The sequence below is a fragment of the Crocodylus porosus genome, unplaced genomic scaffold (assembly GCF_001723895.1).
Source record: "Crocodylus porosus isolate Cpor-Errol unplaced genomic scaffold, CroPor_comp1, whole genome shotgun sequence".
Taxonomy (NCBI): Eukaryota; Metazoa; Chordata; order Crocodylia; family Crocodylidae; genus Crocodylus; species Crocodylus porosus.
Genome location: NW_017728917.1, coordinates 7,903,799 through 7,931,644, shown reverse-complemented (window position 1 = coordinate 7,931,644; position 27,846 = coordinate 7,903,799). Strand labels below are relative to the sequence as shown.

Genomic DNA, 27,846 nt, shown 5'->3' with positions numbered 1-27,846 from the left:
GTTAAAAAAATATCTGTTTAACCTCCTTTAATTATATCATTGAAATGGTTAACTGATCACAGCAACTCAGACACAGCTGCTCCTGGGACCTTTGGGCGGGGGGCAAAGGGGGCATGGAAGAGAAGGCAGCTGTGACAAGCCCAGCCAGACAACATGCTTGTGAAGCCCCAGGCTAGGAGGGAGGTAGCACCCATGAAGGAGCAGCTACTTGCTTAATTTGATGAGTCATGGGTACTAGTCCCCCACTCACTGTTCCCCATCCCCTCCTCCTCACTCCTCCTGCCCTCCTATCTGCCCTGCCACCTTCCAGTTCCTTCTCAGGCACTATGCAACTTCTCCCCACCCCCTTCCTTGCCTGACTGCCCTCCCCTGCACTAATGCAGTAAGCTAACCAATTATCACTGGGCTTATTGGTTAAATGATTAATCGTTTAACCTTTCACATCCCTAGAAGCAAGTCTGGCTGCCGCACCACCCCAGCCCTGCTGCATACCCTGGGGTGCGAGGACTGGCTTCACAAGCTATGGCCCAGGCTGTTTCCTGTGCCTGGGCTGGGCGGGACCTGCCACAAGGGCTGGACAGAATCCCTTGGCAGGCCGGATCCAACCCATGGGCTGCGTTTTGCCAACCCCTGCCTTAGTGAGAGCTCATCTAGATGCTGAAGTTTCATCTAAGATGGAAGAGAAGTGAAAGCTAAGAACAATCAGTGGAAATGCCTGAAGAATTTCAAATGGGATCAAAAGCATAATGTTTACTTCCAAACCTGAAAGGTGTCAACATGACTGCACACTTGGCTTGCTTGTATTTGTGAAAGTACAGTATTCTAAATGTATGTACCTATAGCTTTATATGTATAAGCTTAAGCACCTACTGTTCTTAAATAGTAACAGCTGCTATGTACCCTATTTACCTGAATCCAAGATTACTATAGATTTAAACATAACCGCCCACCCAATAATTATTCTGTACATGGAAAATTATAAGTGTGTTATAATTTTCTATATAATCTAATTAATGAGAACTCATCTTAAATTCATCCCTCCCACTACTGTGGTGGGGAAGCAGTGAAAGAGGGTGAGGGGCCAGATCGCTGCTGCCATGTTCCTGTCCCCTTGCTTCTTGCCCTCCTGGCTGCCTGCCTTCTGCCATATGCCCCTCTGCTGCCCCCTGTGGCCTGTCCCCTCCCACCTCTTGCCCCTCATGCCTGTACCTGCCCCATCCTGCCACTCCTTGTTCCCTGTGCCTGACCCCTGCCATCTGCTCTCCCTCACACCTGTGTCTGTCCTTCCCCACCCACCTTCCTTCCCCATCACTTACCTTCTGCTGCAGCTCCAGCTCCAGCTCCGGAGCAGTCGGCAGCAGCAGTGGCCCCAGCCTGGTGCCAGCCTTGTCCAGCCAGGGAGAAGTAGTGGCAGCTGTGGCCCTGGGCTGGAGGGACCGGAACCAGAGCAGAAGGTAAGGGAGGATGGGAGAGAAGCTGGGGGCGGGAAGGGGGGCAGGCTACATGGTCTCCCTCCTCCCCCACCAAATGAGTCACCTTGGCCTGGGGCAGGCAATGGCTCAGCTCCAGCTTTGTCTCTGGGGCTAGGGTTGAAGCCTGAGCTGAGCCCTGCTTGCCCTGGGCAAGTACTTGAATCTAAGGTCTAGCCTTTTTTCCCCCCTGTGCTTATTGGGGGGCGGGGGGGAACCCTTGTCTTGTATTCTAGTAAATATAGCGTGCATGTGATATACCAGTGATACCTCTGGATAACGTTATGTTCAGAAATGTGCATTGTGGTTATTTTAACTTATTTAGGATATTATCAATCAAAAGTAAGCACTACAGGGGAATCATACTATACTTTACCTTACTGAATCCTGATACTGATGAGCCATACACCTATTTACAAACGACCTGTGGCAGTATTTGGTCATACCTGGTATAACAACATCAGTGTCCAGGATAATCATTTACCTTGTTAATATTTGATCCACTTGAGATTTTTTTTTAAATTATACTATTTTAAACTCTCTTAAAGGAATTACACTCTTGGTGAAAGCGAAAACATGTTAGGTGGAATATTTTTCTTGATATACTATATCATGTATTATTGGCAACCCTCCCCCCCATATTCTTGACTGAAATAGGTGGGCCTATTTTTAATTGATAAGCTGTGTCCCTGTTGTCTAATGGCAGAAGTTTTAGAAATGTGCACTTGTTTGTGGTTGAGTGTAATTCTGACTCAACTGATTTAGGTAGGAGCAATCTTTTTCCAAGTAAGAATTTAATTGAAGCTAGTATCTGTGTTTGTCCTAGGCCTCTTTAGTGTTTAAATGATAGGAAAAATAAAGGATAATTAATGTAATTCATCTTAACTATAATTACCTAAAGAAATCAGCTTGTTTGAAAATTTTGACTTGCCTTCAGTTTGGACTAGCGTTCTCTACTGAAGTCTAGTAATAGTATACTGATGTGAGATCAGAATTGGACCATTGTTGCTTAAAGGCATTGCCTTGACATCTTCATCCATTGTCAGCTTCCTTAATGGCTGTGTTGTCATCTCTGGCAAAAATGGTGGCAGTTCACTAGCAAAGCTGCACTGTTGAGCACCAGTGATGTTGCTGTAAAAGCAGACCTTACTTCGCCCCCCCTTCCCCCCCCCTTTTGATTCTTTAAGCCTGGACCTTTGTTATATCTAACAGAGTGAAAATTGAGGCTTTCACTAAGGCTTTCTGACAGTAGCTAACAAATAAAACTCGGCTTCTCTCTTAAGAAATGTTTTCTTTTTCTCTTGGCATTTTCTTTTCATGAGTCAAGTCCTAACAAAAAAGGCAGCTTATAGTTTTAACATGTATTAGCAGGTTCAGGCTTAGGTCTTAACCCATTAATTTGTGTTAGAACTCTTTTCCTAAAGATGATATGCCTTTTAGAAGGTACAGCTTTCCTGCAAATACACCAATTATGTATTTATAGGTAGTACTACCAAAACATATTACATGGAAACAGTTGACAAAAAAATCCATTGCTCACCCCTGAGCATTTGAAGACTGAAAGCATTTAAGTTTCTGGAGGGTTTTTTGATGCACGAGGATTTTTTAAAGACCAATTGTATTATTCATATGTTAATCTCCCATGTATTGATAGTGAAAGTAGAAGTGACAGTGTCCAAAGTAAGAGCACTGATATTCTGTGCCATAAGAAAATATAGTGCAAAGGAAATTACAAAATGTTTTCAGAATTTGAGCTCTTTAAATATAAACTAATACTACAATAAATCTATAAGAAGCATAGAAGAGCATGAGAAGAGAAAAGTATCACTACTGAAGTTATTTTAAACTAATTTGGTAACAGTTATTCTTTGCTGGTTTTTTACTCTATCTACTTGTTAAAGTTTAGCATGAGATAATATACATGGGTGCCTATACATAAGCAGCAAGGCTGCTCCCACATGCTGTAATTGCTGCACATTGGAGCAGGCTCACTGTAATTACCATGCTCCAGCAGACTCCAGCTTCTTGTGTATCAGCATCTCTGCACTTAAAAACGGCAGCGTGAGTGCTTTAACTAAGGCTCATCAAACAAGCTTCAGTTAAAGCAACTGCGCCACCATTATTAAGTGCAGAGACATTGGTACACAAGACGCTTCAGGCGCTTTAATCAGGGTGGCTCTGAGGGCGATTCTAATTAAAGTGCCTCCCCTTCCTCTCCTCTTCCCACCCAAAGCACCTGTATAAATGCTGTATGTGCCCGAAGGCTTGCAAAGAACAGTTTCCCAACTATTAAGTTGGTCTAGCAAAAGATAACACATTTACCCAAATAACCTTGTCTGAGCTAATATATATGGTTTTGAGATGAATGTTGTCTCAGTTATAATTCATTAGAATTGTGCCATCAGCTATGGTACTGTGAAGTTTTTACCCCAGTTTTTTCTGAAACAGTCTAAGAAGTTTCTTTCACTTTGACCTCCATCACTAGCACTTCAGGTACAATTTTTGCAGGGTACAAAATTTTTCAAAATACCAAATAATGCCAGAACTTTTTATAGAAAAGCATGAGCATGGACATAGTATAAATACTTATGGATGTCCAAAAATAGTCCATTGTAAATCTATTTGACTACGCTATGCAGTTTATTTTCCAAAGCCTTTAGTCAGTGTCTGTTTCCTAAAGCTGGCATGTAAAATAGATGCTGTCTTGCAAGACTTGCTTGTCTGAATTTTCCAAGAGTTCTAGCGATTAAATCTATTTCAGTTGTGCTTCCTCAATGGGCTTTACACCAGCAAAGTGAAATTGAGCTTTTCATACTGCTGGGAAGTCCTGGTTCTTGCAGTGCATGTGTTGCAGAGGGCAGGAAGGACAAACGGGGAAAGGAAGTGGTTAACACTAACTAGACTTATCTCTTACTTTAAAAGGCCGCATTCTCTCTTGAATAAATCCATGCAGGAATCAACTAAATGTTTATATTCATTTTCTTTTTCATTTTAACTCGTTGTGAGCAAAGTCAACAAGAATGCTAGATGAAGACTAATAAGCAGTACTGTTCCCTCCCCCCCCCCCCCCCCCCCGTCACAGTACATATTAGGTGAAGCATTAATTTGTCTAATGTTACATTATTTTCAAGTTTTCTTGTTTTTTGCATCTTCATATATTAGGGACTTTTGCTTTCAGATAGGTTTTACTACTTTTATTACTGTGTCTTGTTATTACTGTATCTTGATACAGAATATTCTACTTTCTCAGTAAAGCTGTGTTTATCAAGCTGACTGAGTCATCAAGCTAATAGGGGTGTGTGGAGGTGTTAAAAACTTATCTCTTCTTCCCTACAACAAAGTTCTCTTGTTTCCTTCCTGGTCTTTTGAATCCATAAATCAGTAGTATACCTTTCTCTGTTTCTTTTTTTTCTTTCTGCTTTCTTTATAGAGTGGTGTTCTTTTCAGAGCAGCAAGCATCTTCTTACAACTTAAAACAAGTAACTTGATAATTAACTCCTGAATTTCTGTGAAATCTAAAAGTTGCCATCCAACCAGGGCTCCTTGAGTTGCATTATTTTAAGGGCATAGCTAGTTTTAGAGATGCTGAATTTCTGGAGAACTATGCTATTTTTAATAACACTTTTAAACTGAAGCAGTTGAAGAAAGATTAAGGGATCATTGCAGAACCTTTATTTCAGATTTCAGCTCTGAATTTTTTTGCTTTGCTCTTCAGATTATTTTAGACATTGTTGTGATTTTACTTCCCATTGGCATTACTGAAGTTTACATTTGTTTTGGCAAATTTAAGATCCCATCTATTCTGTCTAAACTGTTAAATGAGCTGACTACACAGTAGTCTGTGAAGTGATTAAAACAAAGTGTAAATTCTTGTAGTGTGGGCAGACCTGAAACTTAATTATATTTTAAGCCATGCTGCAGTTTTGAAATTCAGCTTTCAAACACAGTTAAAAACATTTTGGTCTACGTGTAAGACCCACAGACTTGTAGTACAGTTAGGGACCCACAGATTTGTAGTAAAGTTAGGGACTTATGTGTTATAGTCAGTGAGATGCCACACCGCCCCAATGCATTTTTTTTTAAGAAGACACCAGGTAGTATGATCCAAGGAAGAGTACCACTTAGGGAACGTGCACCAGAGTAGGTATTATTTATGTAGAGGTGATTGATGAATCCCAACTAGTGCTACCTGCCAGAGAGTTGACACCTGAGCAGAGATGGTAATGATGGGTGCATACACGTATACTAACTTTCTGACAGTTAAGTGAACTTAACTTTTTAAAGTTGACTGAACTGCCAGAGCGTATCCACACATGTGGAGCAGAGTCTACTTAAATGCACCTTTGCGGTGTATTATCTTGAGTCACGTTAGTTAAATTGGCATAGCTCACAAGATGGCTGCCACCCTGTACAGAGCTGTGTGTGTACACTCTGGCATGGCTTAAGTCAGTTTAGTCGTCACCTTATCTTAAGTTGACTTAGTGTGTGCATATACACCTTGTGTGGTGATTGTGGGGAGTGTAGGATTTTCTTTTCCATTCAAAAATATTTTTTATACTACTTTTCAGAAATTTTTGGCTACTTTGGGGGGCATTTTGTAAACCCTTCAAAACTCTTTTTTTCCCCCTTTTCCTGTTGAAAATCTGAAATTAGATTGCACCAGGGAGGATACTTTAAAAGTAACAAAGTTGAAGATAAAACCCCATCTCTGCTGACGCGCAGCAAATGTTTTAAGTGGGATTAAATGCGTGGGGACAGGGGAGAGACTTCCTATATCTCACAGTAGTTAAAAAATGAAGGCAGGGGAGGAGGGAGAGAGATGCTTTCCCAGTTTCATCAGTATCCTCTTAAGAAAGTGGGCAGTGATTGAAAAGGAAGTCTTACATTGGTGCTTAATTCACCACCTTCTTAAGAGGCTTGCAGAAGGCAGGACAGACTGGCTCCTTAGAGGTATTACAGTCACCAAAGAGATGAGAGTAATACCATGATTGGGCTTTGTTTGTATGCAGTGAAACTTTAGATTTTCTCTGTATATTTGGAGACAGTAATTTATTGCTTCATGTATAATATTGCACAACATGATGATGTAAGAGTATTTTAAAGGAATGATGCATTATGGGTATTGGTTTCAATCAAAACAGCAGTAGATTGTTAAGTGAACAACTAGTTTCCTTAGATATTTAAAGCTGTTGTAAGGAAGTCATGGCAACAGTATGACTGAAAACTTGAGCCAAATCAAGTTATGGGTTAAAGTGATCTGGGTCATTCCTAGGTTAGGAACAAACAATGGTTTAACTTCTAAACTCAGTTGGCTAACTTAATGGCAACCGTGACAAATCATTTTTCTTTAAACCTACTTTCTTGTATGTAGTGTAGTTACAGCCACAAATCTGTGAGCGGTTACTAAATGAGGTGATCTATGTTTGCTTGCTTTCTCTCTCCCTTTCTCTTTTTCCACGTCCATCAAATTTGTTTGTGACATTTCTCATATTCACCCTTTTCTCTGTAGGCCTGGTGCTGTGCAGTAGAGGTCACTTTCCTGGAATACTGGGATCTCTTCTCTTTGGCCCCACTGCCTGCCTTCTACCTCCAACCCAGGCATCTTTCAGCAACTAACATGCGCCATCCTGTTCTATTGCTCTGAATATATTTTTCCTAAACATCTTCTGTCTTTTCCTATAAATTTCAGTAACGTAAGGATGGTGTAGCCATCACAGTCCAGAAACTATGCTAAGGGCAAGGATTTCTTACGGTGATATATTTTATTGGACCAACTATGTCACTGAAATACAGTTAGAGAAGCTTCAAATACAAGATATTTTTTCATCAGGTTTGTGTCTGCCTTAAATTCTTGTTTTCATTGTATATGCTTAAATCCTTATCACCTATTTCCTATCTTTTTACGTAATCTCTTCTCACGTGTTTTATTTGCTCCACCTCCTTTTGCCTTTTTTATGTTGTTCCTGAACTTGAAATGATACTCCTTTTGTCTGTGTGCATTGTTTTCAGAAACCACTTTCTTTTGCTTTGCTTACCATTAGTAACTTTTTGCTAACTGCTTCCTCTTTGGTCTGTCTTGAAAAACATCTCAGCCTAAGATAGTACTACAAAACAAGCATGTTAATTGCTGCTCCTGTGATTAGCACAGACACCAAAATTTTTTTTAAATTAAAAAAACATAGTGTCTTATTTTGATTCTCAAGATAGTTTGATTTCTTAAACTAAGATTTTTTCCGTGACACACTACTTTGTCATACTGGTGTGTTTACTTCAATGTTTATTACTGCACTATTTTTAAACTTTGACTTTTCAATCCCTGTGTTGCAATATCCTGTCAAGATGTTCTTACTTCAGATATCACAATGGATAAGGAAATCTTGAAGCATAGCTTCTTTACTTCAGTATGTACTTAGAGCATGCTTTTTTCCTCCTGAAAGCATTTGGATCCCAAGGGAGTTGTTTTTTGTTAGCTGTAAGTCTTCACAAATGAATCCTTTGTGGAGCAGAGAATCTCCATGCAGATGTCTCATTTGGGTTTGCTCTTGTTTATTGTTGTGTTTTTTTCCCTAAATTATTCTTCATTATGTAGGAATTTCATGTTTTTAATCTCAGTTCAGCTGTTTGTAGAAGCTTTATGCACTTCAAAATCTTGTCTTTCTCGGGGGCAGATGTATCTGATTCAGCACTGTTACAGAACACTTACATTTTGAAATCTTTTGATCTCAGTTTTAACTAAGGGAGGGGATCCTCAAGGTGTGTTTGATCTGTAGTGTTCCCTGTTGTTTGAAACTGAAATCAGCTCATCCGCAATTTATTTTCCTTCCTGATTACTATGTTGGCTACTAGAGTTTGCCAAACTCCTGGACTCTACTATGTTGGTATTTTAGAAAACATTGGAGTATTTGGGCTTTTTACAAAAAAGCTGAGTGAGTAAACAGCATGCTGGGAACACAAATTTGATGATAAAGCCTGCCTCCTTTGAAAGGCCTAGTGGTCAAGTGCTGGGTTTGCCAGTTGATTTGTTCAGCCACCAGAATGGCACTGAATTGATTTACAAAAGCGAGGTTGTTTCCATGTGCAGATTCCAGGTAGGTGTGCCAGTGCTGGTATCTAGGAAGGTCAAATGTACATCCAAAACTTAAATAAGGCCTGGGAGTAAAGTTGAATAGCTTTGCCAGTAGGTGCAGCAAAAGCACAAACAAATATACTTTGAGGGAATAGATTCAGGGAAGTGGTGTGTTCAAGACTGTTTCTAAACAAGGTATTTAATTTGTTTCATGGCATCTAGGCACATGGATGTTCTTCCCATTCCTGTACAGGAATTGTGTTTGGAATGGGTTGTTTTTTCTGCCTTTTATTCTGTGTCTTGGCAACTCCTTGCATCTGTTCATTACTTGCCAGCTCTCCCTTCTGGCAGACCTGGATTATTGCACACTTAAAGTTTTTTTGTCTTCTTTCTTTCGTAGTGATGTAGTTAGCTGTGTTTTGTTTTGTGCCAGTGGATTTCAGTATTTTATTTGGGGGGGGGGGGGGGGGGGGGTGTTGCTGTTCTCTCCTCTTCCAGCCTAGTAGCCTCTTTGTGCCAGAGCTTCTCCAACTAATTTTTTAGGGAATCTTGGACTTGAATCTGTCACCATGGTTCATCTTTACACAGGGTTTTGTTTCATAGGGGCTCTAGTTCTGACAGTCTTATGAGGCTGCAGCTTAGTAGAAGAAAATTTTGTAGCTGCTGGAGGCCACTTTACCTTCCCTGTTCCCCAGCTTGGCACGCACATCAGTGCTTTCTTTCAGCTTAGGCTAGTTTACATTGTAGTGGCTGCCCCTACAGCAGCGGCAGGGTGGTAGTGGGCCAGCATAGCTGGCAGATTTTTTTGGCCACCAGAATTGCACCAGTTCTTCTGAATAGAAGAAGTCGCCTTCTGCTGGCAGAGTAGCATCCGTAACTGTGTAGTGTCATCATTTTGTCAGCTGCAGGGCATGATCTCTTCATAACTTCAGCCTGTAATAACTATACCGGCAGAACGGTGTTGTGTAGTCAAAGGATAAATCAAATGTGCTAAAGTGCCAAATTCAGGGATAAAAAGGTGGGGAGGAGGAGGAGTGAACAGTGCTGTCGTGGGCCAATTCTCACCCTGCTCTGCATCTGTTCTCTGGTGCGCTCTCTCTTGCCCTCCCCCTTCTACTCTGATGTCAAGTCACTTCCAGTGAATGGTTCTCAGTTTAGCTGTAGGTACAACTCCAGGAGTAATTCTGTATTGGCGTGAAGCTCATTTAATTGGTCTCTCTAAACTCAGTGTTTTGTGGTTCACAGATGGGCAGAGATCTGTCAGAGCCTCAAAAACAGAAGGTCTGAATATATCTTTGCAGCCTTTCAGAGTCATAGTCACGAATACAGGTTATGATATTCACTTGTAAAGGTTAAATTAATATTTCCAAAAACTAATATTTTAACTTTTTATGGTATTCTGTTTTAGTATTGCTTAATTAACTGGAAAGGTAACTGGTAGAGTCAGTTTTTCTGTTTACTTTCTCACTGCCATTCTCATCTATTTGATTGTTATTTTAGTTAAGAGGTTTGCAACTTTTTTTTCCTTTTCAGAAAGGGGATATTTTTAGGATTTCCTCTGGTAGCCAGAAGAGGCATGCTAAATCTATTACTCTTTTCTATTTAAATTACAGGAACCTTTTATTTTAAACTTTGTTGCATTTCTATTTTTTTCCTTAATTATATATTAAAAACACCAGTATATCATACTTGCCTCTTTAGGAGGAGCATTTGAGCTATATTCTCCCCTCTTCAAGTCATGCATTTGTTTCTCTGTCTTAATTTTCTGGTTGTCCTTAACAGTAACATGGTACTCCTTTTTTCCAGTTCAAAAGGCCTAAATATGACTGTCAACTAGGCAGAAGGCTTTGCAATAAGCAACATTTTCAAAGGCAGGGGTTCTCAGCCTTCTTAGACGTGGGGGCACAGCTCAGAACTATTAGCTTTCACTGTTTTTTGTTTTGTTATTGACTATGGAAAAATAATAGAGCATTTCTTTTATTGCAAACAACTCTAAAGGATCACGACAAGTTAAAATGTTTTTGGCACTATGGATTCCCGGTTAATATCTCTAGGTTTATCTTGTGAACAGTGTGTGGATGTTTGCCCACCTAACAGTGTTAATATTCTGCAACACCTTTTTGAGATTCACGAGGTTAGAGGTTGATTATGTTGTCTTGCTGCTGCAAACCAATCAGTTTGTTGTCAAATTTGTATGTGTTATTGCTAAACTAGTAGGCTAACTTCCTCTGCCTTCTTCACTTTCAGTTTGTTTTTCTTTTCTAAAAATGAGTGCTCCATCACATTCTTACTTATTTTGTTCAACCCATCTCCTGGCATGCCTCAGCAGGCCTTGATTGAAATGGACTCTAACAGAATTGTAAAAGTGATTAATATATTTTTATCTTGATCTCTGAGGAAGTTCTCTGTTCTGAAGTAGCCTGAAACGTGTTGCAGTGCAAGTTCTTTATGGCAGGGGTACCTAAACTGTGCTGCACATACCCCTGTGGGTACACAAGACTTCTCTGGGCAGTACATGAGGAAAAATTGTGTAATGGCGGATTTAATATTCATTAAAGTAGTAATTGGCATTTAGGAACTTAAAATATATAAAGTATGCTGGTCAGGGTTTTTGGTAGCTGGTAAATCTTGAAGGGGGTATGCAATAAGAAAAAGTTTGGGAACCTCTGTTTTATGGTATTCAGTATAGAAAGGCTGAGTAGTCTATTTGTCCATAACATGCTGTTCAGGAAATTGCTGTCTTTGTATATATTGTAGTGTTCCAAAAACCTATTACATTTTCATTGGCCTCAAACTTGCATTGAAGTTGTAAGGTAAAAAGCACTTTGGAAGGAGGTTCTTTTGAAGTTACTTAAAATAAACTAAGAGCCAGACTTCTGAAGTCAAGTATCTAAAAATACTTAAGCACCAGCAAATCTAGAAGACTGATAGCTTGTAGCAGCAGAAATACAGTATCCAACAGGGCTGTGCGAAGCTTCAGTAGCTGATTAGATTCAGCCTGATGCAGGAACTGAATCTTCGAATCAAATTGGTAAAAGCATCCAAATCGATTCTGAAGCTTTTCTGAAAAGATTCTTCTGTAGACTAAACAGGCAGCTGACAGCTGCCCTCCAGCTGGTAAATTTGTTGGGGAAAGGAATGAGTGTGGGGGAGGGAGAGATTGGGGCTGGGACAAGCTGCCCAGTGGGGCGGGGGGGGGGATGTTACTCAGAGAAGGGGGCAAGAGGGCATGGGATGCGGGTGCAGCAGTGCTGGGAGCTGGGGCTCTGCCCTGCTGCCACTTGCCCGGGGGAAGGGGTGGGATGCAGGCACAGCTCGCTCCAGGTGGAAGGGGGCAGGCAGCAGCAGGGCATAGTCCTGGCTCCCAGCATTGCTGTGCCCGCATCCCACACTCCCGGTTTTTCTGCGCCAGCTGGCAAGTAGTGGCAGGGCAGAGCCCCCGCTCCCAACACTGATACGAGCCCAGCAACGCTGGGAGTGGGGGCTATGCCCTGCTGCTGCCTGGAGTGGGCCATGCTTGCATTGTGCTCCCCATCCCCCTCTGTGTCGGCTGGGCAAGTGGCAGCAGGACATAGCCCCTGCAGCTCCCTGGGGCAGAGGCAGGCACAGCCAGAGGACCACAGGAGAAGCCCCCAGGGCGGCCCTGCCTAGCCCCATCCCCCAGCCCAGCCTCCCAGCACTTAAAAAAAGCCCTGCACTCACTGGCTCTGGCACTGATGATCAGGGCCTTTGAGGCCTTGTGGCAGAGCCCCCCCCACGCAGTGGGGTGCAGTGGGGATTGACCCCCTTCCCTGCCTATCTCCCGTGTGGCAGCTGCTCTATGGTGGGGGTGCAGCGCAGCTCGGCAGGGTACCGTGCGCTGTCTGAGAGCTGGGGCAGCTCCATGCGTTAGCTGAAGCCCAGTACCACTCAGCCCCAGCTCCCAGGCAGTGTGCAGCTCCCTGCTGAGCCGTGCTGCACCTGTGCCATGGGGCAGCTGCCATGTGGGTGACAGGCAGGGGGGTGATACTGTGCTGCATACAGGGGCTCTGCCACAAGCTCCCAATCGCTGCTGGTGAGTGTGGGGCTTTATTTTATTTATTTATTTATTTATTTTAAAGTGTAGGGGCTAGGGTGGGGCCAGCCAGGGCAGCCATGGGGCCTTCTCCCGTGGCTTCCCCTGCCCGGGGAATGGTAGGCACGCCCAGAGGAGCTGCAGGAGAACCTGAAGCCACTCAGGTATGCCTGCCTCTCCCCAGCTGCTCCAAATCTCTCTGAATCAGCGCTGAATCTTACGAAGCTGATTTGGCTGGATCGCTTCAGGACAGTAATCCGAACCTCTGAATTGAATCGCTGTCCTCTGAATTGGCTGAGTCCAAATCAAATACTTCCCTATTTGCACAGACCTAGTATCCAATCTGTTTTAATATCTTTAACAAATGAACAGCGGATGCAGCGCCAATCTGTTTTACAGGCACTGTTACCAGTAAACTGTGGAAGAGTGGTTGTCCCGGGGGGGGTGGGATTTAAGTGTAGTTCAGCCCTATTCTGTTATTGTCAGATTGGTTTGTTGACCATGGGCACTTCTACAGGAGATGCTTACTGCGCATTGTCCTAATAACATTATGCAGTAGTGTGACACAGCAAGAACCATGCTAATATCATCCTGTGTAGTGTTATTAGGTGAATGCACAGTTAGTGTCACTAAATAATTGTGTGCCAGTGCTACTGTGCAGTAACTTTAGGTACTACACATTGAGTTGGTGCTTTAAGGAAGTACTAAACTAAATGTACAATACATAAGGCGCATTAATGAACGTGTAGACGTGCCCAGTGTGAACCAGAAGAGGGCTGATTGCGTTAATATGACTATTTTGTTATGCAAGTGAAAATAAAAACGGTGCTTGCTGCCAGGTGGCTCTTTTGAAGTAAAAATTAAAAGCGTTCAGACCTTAGGGTATGGGGTTATGCACCTTTTCTTACAACATGGCCTATAAGACTCGTACATAAATATAAGCTTGAATAATGGAAGGTAGATTTCTAAATGGTTTCAGTTTGCTCATCAAAATGCTTATAGTTATAGTGACCTTTATTTTAAGACTTGCATGGATTTCAGTTGGGTATATAGAGAGCTGTAAGGGCCAAATATGCTTAAAATAATCAGTATTTTGTTCAGCGGTAGATTCCACAGTATTTATGTTGTACAATAGCACCTGAAAGTCCCAAGTAGGATCAGCAATCAGTATGCTAGGTGTTATGCAAATATAACAGAAGATGGCTGCTGTCTACAAAGTGTTTAGTCCAATAGTTGGTAAAACAGTTGCACATTTGTGTTCAACTCTGATAATGCAGAAGAACATTTAAAGTCGTAAAATTTACATTTAAAAATAATTTTGACATCCTTGTTAATGCTAAAAGCATTTCATTTTGTCCTGTCTACCTAGGAATAATATGAAATGCTTAGTTTATGGCGTTTTGGCTGTAGATAGTAGTTAAACGTATACAATTTTTAGAATTCTCCGAATAAATATTATGTTTTTCTCTGGTTTTGCTTTGCTGTAACACGTCTGTTTTGCAAGTGTGTTATTTTTTTTGTTTTTACCTTTTTTGTTTAATTTAGGGTTCAGTGGTCTCAGTTTAAAGGCTATTTTATTTTCAAACTGGAGAAAGTGATGGATGATTTCAGAACTTCTGCCCCTGAGCCACGAGGCCCTCCTAATCCCAATGTGGAGTATATTCCCTTCGAAGAGATGAAGGAACGCATTCTGAAAATTGTCACCGGATTTAATGGGTATGTAACTTTTCAAATCCAACCTCATTTGTTGATTTACACAGTTTTTATTGTTTCACATCTTACAGTTTCTTAACCTTTATGTTACGGTATTGACTTCCATATTCTCATTCTGTTGATAACATACATCATAAATAGGTGACTTTAGCCACCACTGTCTGTACCAATTAAAGATATCATTGAACTTTCAAATACTTTTTTTTATAACTCTTCACATCTTGTGGCATTTGTCAGTTGTTTTGAAATGCGGGATTAATTTTATTCAACAGGCATTATTAATGTAATAAAAAATGTATATAGAAGAAGTACACTAATAGTTCTAAAATGAGACTTTAATACATCTTGAGGTATTTGGCTTTTTTTAAGAACGTAAGTCATCAGTGTTTGTCCCTGTATTTTTCTTGTGACAGGTTAGTAGCTCAGCAAAAAAACAAAACTAACAACAAGGCACAGTACAACAACAGGACAAATTATTGAACTTTATGGGTTTGTATTTGTAGGTCAAAACAACCATATGTTCAGTGGTTGTAAGAGATACTTTTAGAATTTGAAGGATTGTCAATCATATCTCTAGAATTAAGTGTATTGTTGCTGATTATTACGTTTGTACAAAGGTCTTTTTATTTTATTTTATTTTTGAAGCCTTGATTCTTTATAAATAAATTGATTTTTCTCCATGAATGTCTACTCTCTTATTTGGTATATATCCTTTTTATGACCTTTAAAGTACTTTTACATACCTCAATGGAGTCACAAACTTATCAGTTGACTGGTTTGTTTTGGCACCTTTGCCTCTTGAAAGATTAACTGGTTTGGTATTTTGCAATTTATCAGAGAATGCATATATCAGAACTTTTTTCCATGTGAGCCCTGAAATTGCAAACATTAAAGGTTCTGGGAACTCCTGCAGTTTCATACAATCGAGTTCAGATGTGATTTTTCTTGAAATGCATTTGTTTATATACAGAAAGCTTCAGGTATATTTACTTGTAGATTGACTTATGGCAAATTTTAATACCAAAGATTTCTACTGAAACCTATATTTTGGAAAGAGAAATTTAACGTAGTTTTCACTGGCTAGTATTAATACTTGGGATACTTTCACTTCTTCAGTGAAGAATCCATACATGCATCTGGGTTTCATGTTTTCAGTATGTCTGAGCTATTTTTGCTAATTTTGTACTGCTTACCAAAACTCAGCCCTCGCAAACAGGAAGATAAATATCATGACAAACATGGTATCATGTAGCTCCAAAGCATGCTTGCCAGAACCCCCAGGGGACTGAGCCTTTTGTACTGTTGAAGCTTTCCTTCTTGCCGCCTAGTTTCGAAGTGTTACTTGCTGCAACACTAAGGAAGAATTCCAACATTGTTTGTCACGTGTTCTTTTAAATGTTTAAAACCGCAAAGTGCCTCCAGGAGGAGGTTTTATAATAATGCTCCTAAGAGACTGTTAAAAACGTGCATTTCACAATCATGAATGTGGCAAAATTCAGTGTAGCAGTTTAGACGTCTGTAATGGGTCTACAATCCTTAAACCATCAGGAATAGGTTTCTGTATCAAAGCATGTAACAAAACAGGCCACAGTTTGTGCATTCTCTTATCTCTTGTTTTGTAGCTCTGTTTTGCTATATTACCATCAGTAATTAAACTGCTTCAGTTTATTGTAAATTAATCAAAATTAGCCTAAGCTAATGACCCCAGCTGACTTCCTGCCCTTTGGGCAGGGGGCTGGACACGATGATCTCCCGAGGTCCCTTCCAGCCCTAATGTCTATGAAATGTATGAAAGCCTGGCTCCTACAGCTTGACATACATACAAAACTACTGAAACTATAGAGTCAGAGGTTTAGGAAAAAGGGTAAATGCATTGTTTCATGAGATTTTGCTTCCTTTGGCAGAATCCTACTTCTGTTACTGGAGTTTGTTGTTTGCCTCTTTGCTAGCTGTCCGAATGCCGATGTGGCAGTGCATATTTCAGCCCTGTGTGCCGGTCTGTATCTGTCTGGCAGTGCCTGGTGTACTTGCAGAACCAGGTTCTTTTGACTCACTCAAGACCTTTACATGTCTTCAAATAAATTCTTAGAAGATTTCATTCTTTTCCCTCTATCCTAATAAAACTGGAAGACTTTTTCAAGAGCAGCTTTTGGAAAGCTTGGATATTGTGAAGGATTCTACAGAACAAAAAAGAAACGTTGTTACTGATAGGGCTTTTGAGATGTGCTCCTTGGTACTTTTGTTAGTCGGTTAGGGGCTCCGACTGCTTTAAAACAGTTGTGATGATGGCCTACTTAATTGTTTTCAGATGTGTCTATCCATGACCCTCACCTTTGATTACTAATTTAGGTAGCTTCAGTTCTTGGATACCATGGTGATAAGGACCTTCAGGAAAATAGAAACAAAGCTTAGGCTGGAACTTGCAACTTGCACACTTACACGTCTAAACCTGTTTTGATAAATGGGTGCAACTCTGCTAGTATAAAAAATCAGATTTGTTTAAGTTTGTGCACAAAATTGCAGCAGTTTTTTAAAATTTACTAACCTAATGTAAAATCATGATTTAGACTAGCTTATTTCATCTTCTGGTCAACTGTAACTGAAGTGCCTCTGGAAGCTTGCTAATTAAAAACTCATTTTACAGGAAACATTATTTTGGAGCAAATTTCTTTTACAGGAAGTGACATTATGATATATAGTGCCATCTACAGTGCATTAAGCAAAGTTCTCCACTTTTACAGAAATTTTCCAGGGACTAGTACTTGTTTTTAGCCAGGAATATTATATAGTGAAGCTTGTAGCTGAGTTAATTGTAAATCATTTCCCTCTGTACTTTGAAGTTGCTGAGCTTATTTCATGGAATTTATCACCTGAGTAGCCAGAATTCCACTGAGTCTCATGAGCTATTTCATCTCTTTCTAATCTTCATTCCAAGTGTCCATTTTTCAGGAAAGATAAATGAAAAAGGATTTCATGAATTTTCACCTCTTCCTATCCTACTGCTAAAGCGAATTCATAACTCTGTAAATGGATGTTTAATAAACTTCCATTTTTAATTTTACAGTTTAAGGATTAGTGCTATTTCCCTATGTGTTTTTCAGTTACCTGCCTATCACAGCAAATTAATCTCTAAACACTTATGCACAGCTTTAATTATGCTGATCTGTGTGACTGAGTTTGCAAATCATTTAAATCTTTCAGTGTGGTGGGGTCCTACACACTTAACGCTTGAGAGGATGATTGAAAATACTGAGAGGCAGCAAAATGAAGTGGTACCCGGCAAGGATTTTCTGGTTTGCCATCTTTCTGAATAAAACAAATTCCCCACAGCTGTAGAATAATATGAATAACTTGATCAATAGCAAAGATGTTGGAGTGGAAGATGCAGGATTCAGACTGTTGCCAGGACTGGAGTCTTCCTAATGAGAAAGTTGAACAACGATAAACACACTTGCCTGTTCACGACAAGGTGAGAAAAATAGCCAAAAAACCATTCTAGGTCACGGTAGGAACATCAGGGACATACATGTAGGGAAATATCTTTTTATCTAAATATCAGAACATTCATTAAGTGGCTAACTTTCTCACATGCCCTTTTACACAAAAGTGAGTATCTGTTCTGGAAATGTTTTTGTGCTGTTGCTGGATCACTGCTTTAGCAAGCCTTACATGTATTATGCTATCATTTCTGGCACTTGACGCTAACCCCCTATAACTGGCTCAGATCCACAAAGAATAACCTGCCGAGTCTGACAGTTTGTTTTTGTTCCTCAGGAGTGAAATAAAGAACAGGTTCTGTATGTCATGATTTGGGTGTATGATCATAGTAGATACTTATTGATCAGCATTACTGTTTGCTAGCTGTACTGTCTGAGGCATTTGGAGGTAGGTTGGAAATGTAGGTGAACATTTCTATTGTAGGCTTGTATTGCAGTATACCTGTTAGTGGTTTTACATTAAGGTTTATACTCCCTTCTCTGAACCATAATACTGTACCATAATGCAGTGAAGCATCGGCACAGCACAGTGGGTGATGCTTTCTTTCCGTTGATATGAAACATTGGGCCATTAGGGCCTTCCAGTAGGGTTTATGCCAGTGATTGATCACATTGGTTACAAATGTTTCTTCCAAGTTGCTATATTTTTGGTGAAGAGTTGGTCAAATGTGTGTTTGAAAAAAGAAATATTTAATGAAATAGGTTTCTTCGTCTCAGCTTGTGGAATAGTTTCTTTATTGCAAACTCAAATTTATTAAATTACCATAATTTTGGGAAACTGATACTTTTGTTTCACTGTTGCGAACATCAAATGTAGGACCAAGTTGAATGTATTTACATTGACACAACAAGGGTATACTCTTCATTTGGGAGTCTTTTATATTTCTCATATTGAAAATATACAACCTGAAGAATAAGAATTATGAAACACTTTCTACTAGCTTCATTTTTTCCAGGTGTAGTGATTTCAAACTCAGATAAGCATTCTAATAGCACAGAACTTCTAGAAAATTGGGCGACAAAATAGATCTACTGTAAGTTGATATGCAATAAATGTTATCTGGCAGCCCTTACAAGATGATCGGCTAACATTAAATTTGTAAATGTATGAGTACTTATTAGGCATTGCATATGTGCAGTATATTTAACTTGCTGTAGCTAATGTTTGACTAATGTGAAGTCAAGTGCAGAATTGCTGAATAGAGACTGCATGTATATGGACATATTTGTGTAGAGGCTTAGCACACTTGTTTGTTTGTATATACTTAAAAGACAGCAAAAACAGTAATTACACTTGGGATGTTTACATTTGGATGAGGAAAATGGAATATATTAAAAGATGGTATTTATCACCACTGAAGTTTTTACCTGGTGTACTAATTAAAAACTTAAAGCATTTATTATAAAGACAGATTGTATGATCAAAATAACTACAGTTTGAGAGCCACTTCTTGTTTTTAAGTCTTAGAAGCATGTGAAGCTTGAAACTGTTCTATTTTTTATGTACTATCCAATAAATATAATCTTAAACAGCTACTGCTACTGACTTTGTTTCCTGAATTGAATCCTGCCTGTTCCTTACTAGAGTAGCCTTAAAAATGTGTGACTTTTGGGATGGTGTCTTATTACACACTGTTTTGTTGGTAAAACTGCTCTAATTTGCTAACTGCATATACAAATGAGAAATATGTAACTTAGTTACAGCTATCCTGATTGTCACCACTAACTTTCCAGAAACTTTCAGTACTGGTTGAAACCTTTTTAAGCCTACAGGGGAAACAGTAATGCTGTTTCTGCCTCACAATCTTTAACGTACAGTATGCAATCTTAACTGTTTTAAATGTATTTTATTGCAGTATTCCCTTTACTATTCAGCGGCTCTGTGAGTTGCTGACAGATCCAAGACGGAATTATACAGGAACTGACAAGTTTCTCAGAGGAGTGGAAAAGGTATGTTTGTCTTCAGATGCATCACAGCTAAGTTGTAACTACCCTTTGAATAATAGTTAAATGATGTTTTTTGGCTTCATTACTGCTGAAAACATGGTTTGCTCTTTAAAAGTTGAAACAAATGCAAAAAAAAAAAGTTATAAAACATACCTCTGACTTAAAAAACATGAACTCTGGGCTAGGTCTGCCACTGTTCTTAGTTGTTCTTTGACACTTCAACTCTTGTTGATGGAAGACAAATGCCATTTGTGATATAGACTCCCAGCAGTAAACAACCAACTAATTTAGACTCTGTTCAGAGTCTTTTGGGTGGTTTAATTGTTTGAAATTTGTTTTTTACTGCAGCTCAGTTTTGGTCTTAAAGTTTGGAGGAATGCTTTGGTGAATAGGACTGGCTCTCATGTATTATTAATCCTCAAGTTTAGAGCCCCTTTCAGGATCAGAAATGTTTCCTTTTTCTTTTTTCTAAACTGACAATATGTTTTTTGTTGTAGAATGTCATGGTTGTCAGCTGTGTGTATCCATCTTCAGAGTAAGTGCAAACTTTTCTTTCAACTATAGACTTTAGGTTTATATTAGTGGGCTTTTGTCTGTCTTGTGTTCTCTGTTGCTGGCAGTAGTGTTGAATTACGTTGCCAACAGTAAGACATGCATGACAAAAATTTAGCTACTAGTATCAATGGATTAAACAAGTAGTAAACAAATTCTGTTGTGCATGTTGCTTGTTTTACCCCTCTAGTATCTTTGGAGTGAAGAACAAGTTTCATAATCCAAATATATAGCACAATTGACTTTCTAAAATAAAAAAATTATAAATGTTCTGATAAATCTGTGTCATTGCTTGTTTTTAGACTGGCATAATTTGCACTTCACAACTGATGCAATTAATTTGAGAGGAGGGCAGGGGAATCTAGTTTCATGTTTTCCACCGCTTTAATAGTTTAAAGAGTAATTCCATCTTTCCTGTTGTTGTTCTCAGGGCTGTCTTGCATGGGGCTGTTTAAATTATTTTTCTCCAGTACCTCATGTTGCTTTACCCTATAGTAGTAAAGGTATGGGCACACTCCAGCTGGGACTTCAGTGCAACACTTACAGGTTTAATCTGGATACAGTGGTTAAAAATAGCAGGAAGATCCAGTGGTCCATGCTTCAACACGGCCTAACCACTTGAGTAGATACCCAGGTCCTTTAGTGGCCTGCTAAAGTGTGTGCTGCCCAGGCTTCACTGCTGTTGATATGTAAGCTTACTAAATTCAGAGTAGCTCAATTTGTCTACTTGGATACACTTTCCAGCTTCAAGTACACCTGTCTTATAGACATGTGATAGCTATATATTCCTATGTAAGCAAAATAGCACCCTGAGTAGCCTCTTTTCAGCACCAGGAGTACCTTTGTCTAATTCTAGGTCACTTTTTGGAAATAGATTCATGTAAAACATAAAGAAGTGCCAGTTGATGCCAATTAAGAGAGACCTTGCTAAGAGCTACTCTGCAATAGCTTGTACTTAAAAATTACTTGGCAACTTGTTGCATGCAGTAGCTTTCATAGATTTTTAGGGTTGGAAGGGACCTCAGTAGATTGAGTCTGACCCCCTGCCCTGGGCTGGAAAGTGCTGGGGTCAGATGACCCCAGCCAGGTATTTGAAGCTTATCTATGCAACAAACCTGTGTGCATTAAAGATTGCAACATCAGATTGGGCCTAGAGAAAATGAAGGGGGAGTTGAAGGATTCAGAGTTCTAGCATTTTAATATATATAATTGTCACAGAGGGAAAAGTGATTTGACTGTAGAGTGCTGTCTAAAAATGGAGACTCCAAGGTATCTGCTAGCTCAGTCTTTCTCGGCCTAGAGTAGTACTTTTCTCAACTGCATCCAAATTTCCCCATCACAACATTAATAAAGATGATTTAGGCAAAATTCAGGAAGGAGCTTCTCTGATGCCTCATCTGAAGGCATGGCTGTGGAGAATTGAAAGTCATCACAGTGGTAAGATCTGAATGTTCTTGCTTGGAGGCCTGGAAAAGCAGTTCTGTGGGTAATCCTGTTCCCATAAGGAGGAGATTGAAAGGGAGAAGTTCCCTTTCAGTGAAGTTTTGGGGAAGAAAGGGGTTATCTTTTGCATAAATGCCATGGTTACACTTGAATTTTACTCAGGCCACAAAGAAATGGTTTCTGTGAAGCTTAATCTTTGAAGCTACAGTTCAGCAAAAGATTTATACATGTGATTAGCCTCCTGTTTAAAGGGAACATGAGGTTTTTAAGGAAGATACTCTTGTCATAAGAGAGATGACAATGCACAGAAGTAGAGGCTCCAATTATTTAAGTCAGCTTAACTGTAAAATAAATTCAGAAAATATACCCAGTTTATGCTATTTTAATTAAGGAGACTTAAAGTCTTAATAGCTTATGATTTATTATATTGCTAAATATAACTTTTTTGATTTCTTGTAGGAAAAATAATTCCAATAGTTTAAACAGGATGAATGGTGTAATGTTTCCAGGAAATTCACCTGGTTATTCAGACAGGTAAGTTTAGTAGCATCAAGAATCAATGTGCTTATTTTGGAGGGGAGCAGTAGGATGTAGAAATCTTCTCTGGTTTTGGAAGTAACTGGCCAAGAGAACTTCCCACACTGTATGGCAGCATCGTGCTTACTGATTCAGATTTTTTTTGTATCCAGTTCATATAAAGATGTAATGTTCTGTATGTTGCTTGTTGAATGATGCAGCTTTTGGCAATGAAAATGTTTTGGCATGTTTCAGATTCTCTGAAACTAGAATGCATCTAATCTTTGTCTATGTGTAAGAAATTACTTTGCTAAAGGGATAAGTTTCTTTTTTCTTTTACTTTTTTTAAGATCTAACATAAATGGTCCTGGAACTCCCAGACCAGTAAATCGACCGAAGGTTTCCTTGTCAGCTCCTATGACGACAAATGGATTGCCTGACAGCACAGAACATAAAGAGTCAAACTTACAGCAAGCAGAAGAAAAAAACCACAGGTTGGTGATAAATATAGAGATTTAATTATTCTCATGCTTTTTCACTTAGAATTCTATACAAAAAATTTAAAGTAAGTTTTTTGTGGGGTTTTTTGCTCAGTATGAATCACACGTTTCAGAAGAACTGAGGCAAATACCCATGTGTCTATATACCATGTACTTATTGCTGTTTGTACATCTATCAGTCTAGCACATGAATGCAACAGATATATTGGACTGTAACCTTCTTTGGCATAATTCTGTCTGGCTTGGCTTGCTTATATGTTTAGAGTAACCCAGATCTTCTAAAGGCATGAGAATGTGTAGTAAAAAGTGAGTGAAGAGTAAACAATGAACTGTTAACAAATCCTGAGGGTTTGAACAGGCGTTCATGCAAATGGGTCACGCAAGCATGTGTTGCTTGCCTGGAGGAGGTGCAGGCAGCCAGAGGCAAGTCAGTCAGTGAGGAGAGGGGTGGTGGGTCCACAGGGGTGCTGCTTGGTCCAGGGGTGGACAGGTAGTGGGAGTTAAAAATAGTCTAGTCAGGGTTGGTGGGGAAGGGTATAAAAGCAGCACAAGCTGTGGGACTCTGGAGAGTGGCTGTGGTTTCCCAGCCTCAGGGCTGTGCTAGTGAATGCTTGTACACATTCACAGGCTGGGTAAAATCCTCACCCCTTGGCAGTCTAAAGTTAACCTTGGACAGGAACTAACTTTAGATTGGGCATGGCATTTTTAGGGTGACTTAAACCCTGTGAATGCTTGTACACCTGCTTGTACACATTTTTAGGTCGCCATAAACTTGGTTAGGGTGATCCAAAGATAATGCTTGTAAGTGTCCATGTTTATATACTTCCAGATACTAATACCAGTACAGCATTTTAAATTTGTTTGTCACAAACAGACAGTAAGAAACCTATTGCAAGAATGTGTAGTTTGGACCTATGAGACAACAGCCTAGTCCAGAGGTTCCTAATTTTTTTATTGCATACCTCCTTCCAGATTTACCAGCTGCCTGTGTACCAGTATACATAATATTTTAACTCCTTAAATGCCAATTATTACTATAATGAAAATTAAATCTGTCATTATGCAGTTTCTCCCGTGTACCCCCCCAAGAGATGTCTTGTATACCCCCAGGGGTCTGTGTACCATAGTTTGGAAACCCCTGGCCTAGTCCTTCCACCCTTCTTAGATCTTGGGAGAAAAAGAAGAGCTTTTGTCTCATTGCTGAAAATTTAACTAAGCTGGGCTGGCACCAGTAGTTTGGGAGTGTCTTGTGAAAAAATACCTCCGGTGCTGTTTCATTTGCCTGGAATAGGTAGTTCTAGATATGATATGACCTGGAACTTTCTTGTAGCAAGTCATGGCTTCTTTTGTTATTGTAGGGAGTCACCAGCATGTGAATCAGACAGTGTTCAAGCTAGCCCTGTTAAAAATAAACATCCTGAAGATGATCCTGTGGAAGCAGAAGGACACGAAGTGAAAAGACTTAAGTTTGACAAGGAAGGGGAAGCTAGAGAGACACCCAACCAAACTGCCTCCAGTGAAGTTTCTTCGGCTATGGTAGAAGAGACTGGAACATCTCCTACATCTCAGGATAAAGAAAAAGATTCTAGTTGTGTCAGACAGCATTGTGCAGAGGATGAAGAGGAAGGTATTTGATTTACTTGTATAACATGTGAAATGTTACTTTTTTCTGCATGTGGGAATTCTTTAAGCAAGGCTCTCCAAAGTGGCTGATGGCCATGTCCCCCTGGACCGTAACAGCAGGGGCTGCGTGACAGGAGCCGCAGCTTCCCGCGGCGCAGCATGCACATGGATGGCTCCCCTTCCCCTGCTGCATCACATGAAGGTTTCCCCGGCACCATGCGCTGCACTATGCTGTGGATGTAGAAAATAGAGCCAGGGTAGGAAGCCCAGAACCCTGGATGGGTGCTGAAGCTGCAGCATTGGGGTGGGAGTCTCAACCAGGTGGGAACCCAGAAACTGCATATGCGTCCAGTGAGCCACCAGTTGTGTTCTGCTTTCTGACCTTCCTTCTTGGATCAGGCGGTCAGTATTGTGCTGTCAGTTGTAGTGCTTAAATTAATGCAAACTAGATGTTAAGTCCTGCTCTTTGTCTTTTGAAACAGTGTGTTACCGAACACTTTAACTCTCAAATCTTGCTAGAATTCTGATCCAAGAATCACATTTGTGTGGTAATTCAAAGTACTAAACAAAGAGTCCTGATAAACAGCAGCAGTACAAAGTAAAGAAAGAGAGTTTCTTCTCTAGAAGAAGCAACATTGATATCAATTCTCTTTCACTTCCTTTCTCCACTTCAGGGTCTTCAGGGCTCACGTTTATTCATAAAGTAAATAGTGGATTAAACTTTTGAAGTGTGCTTTGCTTAAAACAACAGTGTTCTGAAAACTAACATGTAGGGGAGTTGCTACTTTGGGAAAAGCTAAGTGAGGTGGCAGGAACAGGCAATGTGTCACTTTAGGTTTTGGTATATACCGTTTACCAATATTTAATCTTTAGACTAAGTGTTTAAAAATATTGAGTGTGGTGAGTGAAGTAATGGCTTTACGTTAGGGTCTAGTGGCTTTGGTAATTTGTTAAAGAACAGTATTTAAAATGCTCAAGACTCTAATTTGTTTTTCTAAATTTTTATAGTAGAATAATCTGTTTCTAAGCATAATATCTAGGGTTTCAAGCTAATCGAATATAGTTGTTGTCTTGTTTAAAATGAATACTAAGACCTCTGTTTCAATGCTTTCAGAATCCTTCATGTCACCAAGAAATGTTGCGCCAGACAGAAAAGATCAAGAAAAAGACACTGAATCCTTAACTGTGAATGAAGAGACCTCTGAGGAAAGTAATCAAATGGAGGAATCTGATCAATCTCAAGCAGAGAAAGATTTGCATTCTGAAGACAGTGAAAATAGTGGCTCTGTCAGTAGTGGAGCTGACTGCAGTGAAACTGAAGACTTAGGATCCTTTGCCAGTGGAACTCCTGAAATTTCATCAGAGACCCCTATGGAAAACAGCGACGAAGCCACAGAAGAACCTATGGAGCAAGACTAATAATTTAAATACACTTAGATGCAGTATTTTCCATAAGGCTCTGGTTTTACACTGTATAAATAATTTTATGTAATAAAGTGGACCTTTAGTTTTACAAGAGAAGCAGGTTGTAAAATAAACTCCATGGATTGAACCCTGAACGAGTTGTACATGATAAGAACTGTGAATACCAGCTCATTCAGGTCCTGCTTACCGCTGAATTTTCGGTCTGGTCAAATCAGTGGTTTGTGTATAGTTTTTTTTATTTAGAATAAAAGTTTTTAAACTGGAAGGTAATTATAATTTTGACGACTTTTTTGGAGATTACCACACTTAGTTGTATGTATGCAAAAAAGCTTTTTGTCTTGTCTCTTTCTGACAGCTATAGCAGTTACTCCATATTTTGGTTACAGTTTAAACATTAACATGTGAATTATAGGGTTCCATGATGGTTTCCAGAGTTTTATTTGAATACATACTATGAAACCTTAAGTTGTATGTTTAATGCATTACATTTTACACACACATACATACACACTTATCCTCCCACAATTGTAATGGGGGAAATGTTATATTTTTCTGTTTCTATAAACTAAATACAATGAATACTTTTTCTATAGGAAAAGACTGCATTCACCTCAGAGCAGTTTCATTTGCCTGTGAATATGTAGAATAAAATCTGGCCCATGTGAAACCCTGGTAATCTTAACACTGAAAGTACCAGGTTAGACACATTCCAAGAGAACTGTTCAAACAACAACGCTTTTGTATACTTCTGAGGTGCCTGTGTGAAAGGATTTCATTTATTTATGAGAAAATGCGCTTTTTTGTTGAGAACAAAGTAATCAAAACTTTAGCTTAAATTTTGTAGAAGGAATGTTTGCAAATCTGATGAGAATCTCTGAAAAATTGGACAGGTACTTGCCTTCTTGAGTTCTGTGAGCATTGTGAATATTATAGGAAAGTTTCTTTCAAAATTATTCTAAAGTATGCAGATGGCATTGGTATGATACACTGCTGGATTGGGAGAATTAATATATTACCTTAGTTATGTACCTGAGCTAAATGACTAAAGTTTTTGGGGTGCATAGATATCACCATAATTTGTATAACATTTTGGAAGTGAACTAAATATTTTTGAACACGCTACTTTGACAGCCAGTGTTACATTTTTTTTTTTTTCCAAACTAGCTCAAAGCACAACTACTGCTTTAAACTCGCAATATTTTCAAATTCCCATATTTAAAGACATGCAAGTTGCAACCTCCCAGTCACAATTACTGGCTGCCAAATTTATACCTGTTTCTTCAATTGTACCTTTTTGATATTTAGAATTTTTAAATTTCTGTAAAGTAGATTTTTTGTAGATTGTAACAAGTGCTCACTGCCATTGTGAAACGGTATATAATTGTATAATTTCTGTGTGTAAACTGAATGCTTGGGCTTTCAATACAGTATTCATATAAAGCAATAAATATTAATGTTATAAAATATTCGAGTACATTTTTATCAAAATATAAAACAATCCCTTTTTAGTTTTAAGTTCACATACCTGAACTACAAAAAAAAGACCTCTAAAATGCATGCTAATAGTTTCTGCTACTAGACAGTATGCTTTATATGTCATTTATATTATCATTTTTGGGAAATACAGGTTTTGAATAATTTGGCTCAGTTTGTATATTTATAAGGTAATGTACTACTTACTGATTTTACCCATCACGTTTAAAGCAAACAGAGGACATAATCCAGGAGATGCTTGCCAAAACAAACGATTAGTGTTCCCCAGACAAAAGGAAAAATCATACGTTATCAACTTAATTTTCATTGTGCAGAAGGGTTGAATGTGTATCATAAAAATTAAAGGACTGAACCAAGGTGTTGGAATTAGGAAAGTGTCAAATATAATGACGTAAAAAATTAGTGACATCTTACCTTTTTGTTGGTTTTTGGGAATACTTTGCCAATGAGAACAACATTTCTAAGTTTAGAGATTTCTGAAATTTTTCTTTAGAATGTTTATTTGTGAAAATATTGTCAATAAACCTATTCTTTAAGCACCTATGAA

At 39.3% G+C, this 27,846-nt stretch overlaps 1 protein-coding gene across 1 annotated transcript; it reads left to right on the top strand.

Annotated features, from left to right (window-relative positions):
- The first annotated feature begins 1,421 nt into the window (after positions 1-1,421).
- On the top strand, positions 1,422-27,846 carry PPP4R2 (protein phosphatase 4 regulatory subunit 2). Its single transcript, XM_019536637.1, has 8 exons — positions 1,422-1,454; positions 14,135-14,305; positions 19,656-19,749; positions 20,244-20,281; positions 22,201-22,275; positions 22,608-22,751; positions 24,116-24,384; positions 25,495-27,846. The coding sequence occupies exons 2-8, from the start codon at positions 14,187-14,189 to the stop codon at positions 25,797-25,799; spliced, it is 1,044 nt and encodes a 347-aa protein (XP_019392182.1). The 5' UTR covers positions 1,422-1,454; positions 14,135-14,186; the 3' UTR covers positions 25,800-27,846.